The following is a 7,043-nucleotide window of genomic DNA, read 5'->3' on the forward strand; positions in this document are numbered from 1 at the left end:
ACGTCCGGAGCCTGTGCTCCGCAACGGGAGAGGCCACAACAGTGAGAGGCCCGCGTACCGCCAAAAAAAAAAAAAAGACACCAAAAAAACCCAAACAAACAAAAAAAGAAAACCACACATGTGAACCTCAAAAGAGAAGTTTCTCTAGAGTGGTAGGGGCAGAAGACAGGAAACAGGAGGTTGAAGTAAGAGCAGATGGTGAAATGGTGAAGGTGAGGGAAGTAAACCACACTTACTAGTAGTTGGGTATAAAGAACAATAGCTTGAGAGAAAAGTGATCATTGTATTAGGATAACCAATGACAAACTGGTTTCAAAGCTATGCTTCAAATGAGTCTCCATAAAGGAAATCCGGACTGGAGGGCAGATAACTGACAAAGGAGATGGGTAATAACAGTGACCTCTTGCCTGGATTAACTTCAAAAGACCAGGACATCTTTCTACTTAACCACAGACAAAAAAGAAAACTGGTGAAAATACAAGGAGATCTGGAGGTGAAGAAGTGAGGAACTTGACGCTTCTATTAGTTCACTGGCTCTGTTATGTTCAGGGAATTGGGCCAGAAGCAAAGCAAAGCCATGAGGTGAGAGTAAGGGGATGGAATTAAAAAGCAAGAGAAGCCTGCAGTTAGCTGGGCGGGGTGGTGGGGGGAACCACCGTGCAACCTCCATGTGGGGCATGAAGACTGTGTTTCTGATAGTTAACATTTTTTAGGGAAACCGTGAGAGCCGTTACTAGTCTTCAAAGAGGAAAGGCAAACACGTTTTCAAAGCAACTCTTTTTCAAGAGCCTACAAAATTGGTTTACATCAATTTTTTGTGCATGTAGAAAATGCACAAATCTTTAAATAGCAACTTATACATGAGAATAAGGTCAATCTCAGAAAACGGACCAAATGTATCCAAAGGTATCAATGAGTTCTCCTCTTTACGTATTAAAACACCCTCAAGTTGCATAGTTGTAAAAGATCAGTACCAAAGAATTATTCTCGTGTTGATACCCTGAAGGACACATTTGTGGGGTGGAGAAAGAATCCATAGCAGAGTCCGTGGAAGTCTAGCTAACCCCTTTCACGCTAGCCCCCTGCTGTCCTTGGGTTAAACAGGTCACCTCCCCTGTAAACTGAGTTCTGAAAATCTCATCCTCCAGATCAATCACTTTCTTTCTTCAGATAATATCTCACACTCACACTTAATTGATCTTTTAAAAACTTAGGAGGATGCACATCCAAAAACTCTGGAAGGATTGTTGTACCACAGAAATTAAAAGATGTCTCTTGAGCCAAATGTCCTGAAAAGGCAAAACTTGGAGTTAACTGAAGCCTGATATTAGTCATCTTCATTTCTTTAAAATAAGTGATTAGAAATGTTGCCAAAACGTGTGTGTGTGTGTGTGTGTGTGTGTGTGTGTTCACAAGGATGTGATAATGGTGGTGAGATTATTAGAGCCACGAACTCTCCTTTCACCTCCAATCATTATTTCTTTCAGCTGAAGCTTTCAATGCACCACGTTATTCTGTTTAGAATAAAATAAATTCAAATCAATGTTACAGCAGTAATAAGCCCTGGGCTGGTGGGGGGGAGATGGGCGTGCACACTGTGGAGAGGCTGTGTGAAAGGAACAAGGAGATCAGCAGCTTCTCAGTATGACTACACCTGACCTGGAGTAACTCTTTCTAATTCAAGAAAATCGGAGACTCCTTTACTTAGATTTGTGAAGGAAAGCTTTGTTCAGTAATAGCTTATAGTCCACAGTGTGGCCAAAATGAGGCCTTTATCCAACAAACTCAGAGCATCCTAGGAGCATAATGGCTGTCAAGCAGTTTAACGATATATACTAGTCCTCTAGTTTCAAGCAAAACACTCAAGACAAGGATGACAAATAACTGGATCTGCAATACTGCAATGCCCAAGACTCCTTACTTTTGGAATTTATCTTATATCTAACCTGAATTTGTACAGTCTAACAGGTAAAGCCAAGCTAGATGATGTAAGAACTGCCTTAGAATGCATGTGCTCCATCAAAACCTTCACTCATGTCAAAATGACTGCATCTCAAAACTGTAAGAAGTTAGAACTAAAACAGCCTAAGAGCTCATCCAATGGCTTAATTACCTCTCCATCCTTCTGTCCCAACCCGGTTTCACAAGGACCACAGGGCCCTTCCATTTCAGGGCATGGCCCTCTCTGTTCACAGTAATCCTATTTGAAGCAAATACATATTTTCAGATTAACAGACTCGATAATATAAAGAAACCAATTAAACCACTTGCATGTAAAAATTCTAGGGTATATAGAATTACTTCACTTTTCCAGTCATCCTCCACTGAGTAAATACTATTAGAGAAGGTTTACAGATAGGTGTGGTGGTGAGTTAAAATCAGAGGAAAGAGAAAGTTAATTTAGATCAAGAACCTGAGCCTTTCATTTACCCCTCAAATCCCTAGTCATATAGCCCTTTAGGAATTTGGAAATATAAATTCTCCATAAAGTAGCATGAATTAATGTTCCTTTAGTATGGCATATTAATTTGTTGAAAATAGTCATGAGTTTTCTTTCTTTTTTTTTTTTTTTCAAAAGCCTTGTTTCATCCAAAGGTCTTAGAAACACTTCACAAACATCCTTTAAAGTTGACAATCTGGTGTGAAGGCAAGCATGACTCCTATCTTCTTAAAAGTGTAGCCATTCCATTCATGGCACTGACCTCTTAACTGTTGGGCCTCAGTGTAGGGGTGGGGCATGTAGGGAGGGGTCGTGGAGACAGTGAGATGGGGAAGATTTTTGTACACAGTGGTCACAGATGCAGGCTCTGGAATCAGACAGTATGGGTTGAACAGGATCTCTAACTTCGCTGCTCTGCTCCTTAGTTTCCATCATCCAGAGAATAGAAACAAGATGATTATCTACTTCACAGAACAGTTGAGATCATAAAATGTTAGTTAATTCATGACAACATAAGAAATCAAAAGTTGGCTGTTACTATTCTGAAGTGTATGTAGCATAAAAGGTTTTTCAAAAAGTGTGCTGTCTCTCTAAACCAAGAAATGTTAATTTTCTAAAAGTACAGCATCAAAGTGACACCTCTAGATGACTAGCAGATGGGGATCATCACGTGACTGACATTTCCAACTGAAATTACCCAAATTCATAGCTTGATTTCAAATCCATAATGCCAACAAAATTCTCAGGTAGTTTAAATCAGTGGTCTTCAACCTTGAGTGTGTATGAGCACCACTTGGAAGGCTCATGAAACTACAGGTGAGGGGTGCATTCCTGAGTTTCTGATCCACTGGGGCTAGGTTGGTGCCCAAGGAAGTGCATTTCTCCTGATTCCCCAGGTGACGCTGAGCTGCTGTTCTGTACTTTAAAAACCATCCTTGAAGATTATCTAACCTACACAGAGACAGACACACTCAAAACTCAGAAGAAAGAAATAACCAAAACATATGTTCACAGCAAAGACAGCTACCCAAAGTGGATCTGCTGGTAACAGAAGGACACTACAGTTTGAAATATTGTACGAGTGCGTACACATGCGTGAGTACCCACAATATTTACATAAAGGTAATAGTGATTCCACAGTCCCTTCATTTAATGATATATTTCCCCCCAAAAAACAAAAGCAAAGTCAAAAGAAAAGTAATAATAATTTGTTTATATTTAAATTCTACTCAGGAAAGGCATGAAAGACACTATATAATAAGCCTGGCAATGGATACGACTGTTTCTCTTTCTTAATGTAATTTTAGAATCTTAAAATTTATAATGGGGGGAAACTGTGTCACCTACAAAGAGTTGCCCAAACACAGATTTAAAATAATGACATTATTAACCAGGAAAAAAACAAAGAGCAAGAAACCTAACATCCCTAACGAGCACACATTACGAGTTAAAATGTGATTCCTTGTTAAAAGGCAATATATCACCCAGCGTCCAGCACACAGGTTTCCAGGTAAATGAACATCTGAGAAAGCAAGTGTGCAGCCTTCTCCAGGAAGCAGACGTTGATAGGCTTGATCTCCACTTGGATTTATCATTTTCATGGGAAATAACCCAAAGATCTCACAAAGCATCAACTCTATGGCAGGTTTCAGTAAAAAGCCACAAGATTTTAAATGGCTTTTTAAAAGATGACTTCTCACCCACGCGGCCCCACATTTCCCAAGGAAATAAAAGCAGAAGTCCTAAAAGCAGCCAGACAGAAACACAGCGTCTGCATAGCTTCGAGTCCACGGTGTCTGAAGGTAATTTCTGATTGTGAAGTCCTCTTCCTCTCTCCCTCTATTTCTCTCCAGAACACTCCAGACCTTACTGATGAGAGCTCAGAAGACTGTCTATCATAAAGAGTGTAAACAGCTAAACTAAGACATTAAAAGGAAACTAACCAGATGCCACTCTGCAGGTTTTATTAACTACCACATACTGGATACATTCAAATCCTTCAGAATCAACAGAGTAACCAGGTAACTTTATCTCTAGAAGTATGTGACAAGTATATGTATTTGCACTATGATGTATGTGTAAATTTTTTCAAGTTTTCTTAAAGTTGGAAAACTTTAATAGCAATATCAATGCAGGTACTTAGATGGAATATAAATTAAAATACAAGCTGCATTAATGATGTTAGAGATAACCATTAACTTCTTAACTAAAAAAAAAAAAAAAAATTATACAGAACATGGAAATAAAATTCAAACGGTCTTACTTATTTTACCTTGAGTGTAAAGTGAAATTTAATATAGATAGAGGGAGCCGAAATTCTCAATACCAAGAATACTTATTAAATAAGTTACAGTCTATGCAAAATGAGCATTCCCAGAGTAGAATTTCCAAAACCATCAGGGCATAAACAAAGGCAAATAGCAGTAGCAAGGAAGGTTAAATCAGTGATCTTGTGTCAAATACTAGGGTTTATTTAGGTTTTTTGTTTGTTTGTTTGTTTTTTTAAGTTAAACAGGTGAGGAGCTATTGAAAATTGAAGCCATATTGTGACATGAATCTTAACTTGTTTTACTTTCAGTAATTAAAGGATGGAAAAAAGAATTCCACTGACATTTGGGGGAACTTAGTGCTGCCTTTGTTATATTTAAATCTTTTAAATGGAAGCATTTTTTTTTTTAATTTAGATATTTGTACTTTAACATTACCATGTCTTATATTTAGGAATAATATTTTATATAGAATCAATTCCATTTGTTTTTGATGAATTAAAATTTTACAAATTTCATTTTAAACTTCAAAACTTAGATGTCAAATAATGTATTCAAGTCAAGTGTTAATTTCCTTTATAGCTGCCTGTTGTGGTATAACAACCTATGGAACCAGACAAGGACACGATTTTGGTATTTTATTTTAATTACATACACTCTATAAATCTAGAAAGTATGCCCAGGCTGTTTTGAGGAATGCCATCTGATGACTACATACAGAAGCCATTTCCTTATTTTTTTGGCATTTAAAAATTTGCACTGAATGATATTCAAGAAAACATATGTAAAACCTTAAAATTTACTGAGCAAAGCTGGAAAAGAGATACACATGGGTTAAAATATTTGGAGCTAAAGAATAGTCTCTATGAGGCTGATTTTCGAACGGATGACTGAGCAATACAGAAGCAGAAATACCTTCCAATTATAAAAGGAAAAAATGTTTTCTGCTTTTTATTTATTTAACAATAATTCTTCCACAAGTGATGTTATACAAATTTCTTTTCATTTTTTACTTTTAAAATTCTACTCAGCAATTATCGGCCATTTCTCCTTAGAACCCTTTGAAGGTACTAGAGGAAATGAAGTCCAGGAACAAGGATGGTGTAGGAAAAGTGACTGTGAATAGAAACAAAAAAGTTAGAAGGCGTGGAAATGAAGCTGCAGAAGAACAAAGCACAGCCCGAATATTTCTCTTCTAGTTTTTATGTATGTGCACTTTGGCCTAAGATCAAAAACGTCCTATAAGAAGCAAACATTCAAAAAATAAGAAACACAAAGTAGCCATACCTTCACACAATGTTCTTCAGGCTATTTTATTTTGCTACAGATAAAATATTTGTCACCATGAAATATTTTGAGACTTAATTTTCTGTGTTCATACTGTCCCAGTGAGGCTCAGAGACCTCAATTTTTCTGTGTTCTTACTAACTCCGACCCAGTGAGGATCAGACACCTCAATTTTTGTCCAAAAATGTTACCCACAGAGATGAGAGTGAAATCAAATATCTGGGACTGAAAATAATCACCCCCTCTGTCCCCCTCTAGGTAGCAAAGAAGAAACACAAGCCATGGACAACCTCACCACTGCGGCTGGGAATGGCAGCCTGTGCACCAGAGATTACAAAATCACCCAGGTCCTCTTCCCGCTCTTCTATACCGTGCTGTTTTTCGTTGGACTCATCACAAACAGCCTGGCAATGAGGATTTTCTTTCAAATCCACAGTAAATCCAACTTTATTATTTTCCTTAAGAACACAGTCATTTCTGATCTTCTCATGATTCTGACTTTTCCATTCAAAATCCTCAGCGATGCCAAACTGGGAACAGGACCGCTGAGAGCCTTTGTGTGCCAAGTGACCTCCGTTGTATTTTACTTCACGATGTACATCAGTATCTCATTCCTAGGACTGATAACTATCGATCGCTACCAGAAGACCACCCGGCCATTTAAAACATCCAACCCCAACAATCTCCTGGGGGCTAAGATTCTCTCTGTCATCATCTGGGCATTCATGTTCTTACTCTCCTTGCCTAACATGATTCTGACCAACAGGAGGCCCAGTGACAAGAATGTGAAGAAATGCTCATTCCTGAAATCAGAGTTTGGTCTGGTCTGGCATGAAATAGTCAATTACATCTGTCAAGTCATTTTCTGGATTAATTTTCTAATTGTCATCGTATGCTACACGCTCATTACAAAAGAACTGTACAAGTCATACGTGAGAACAAGGGGTGTCGGCAAAGTCCCCAAGAAAAAGGTAAACATCAAAGTTTTCATTATCATTGCTGTATTTTTTATTTGTTTCGTTCCTTTCCATTTTGCCCGAATTCCCTAC

General features: G+C 38.0%; 2 protein-coding genes across 2 annotated transcripts in view; one reads left to right on the top strand and one right to left on the bottom strand.

Moving 5' to 3' along the window:
- Window positions 1–7,043, bottom strand: part of MED12L (mediator complex subunit 12L) — a 335,022-nt gene that overhangs the window by 82,623 nt on the left and 245,356 nt on the right. The gene's annotated exons all lie outside the window — the stretch shown is intronic.
- P2RY12 (purinergic receptor P2Y12) overlaps window positions 4,292–7,043 on the top strand; it is a 3,113-nt gene continuing 361 nt past the window's right edge. The window contains 2 exon segments of the mRNA XM_007446639.1: window positions 4,292–4,461; window positions 6,253–7,041. Of these exon segments, the coding sequence (XP_007446701.1) occupies window positions 6,276–7,041 (766 nt within the window). The 5' untranslated portion in view covers window positions 4,292–4,461; window positions 6,253–6,275.

The sequence above is a fragment of the Lipotes vexillifer genome, unplaced genomic scaffold, assembly GCF_000442215.2.
Source record: "Lipotes vexillifer unplaced genomic scaffold, Lipotes_vexillifer_v1.1 scaffold727, whole genome shotgun sequence".
NCBI lineage: Eukaryota > Metazoa > Chordata > Mammalia > Artiodactyla > Lipotidae > Lipotes > Lipotes vexillifer.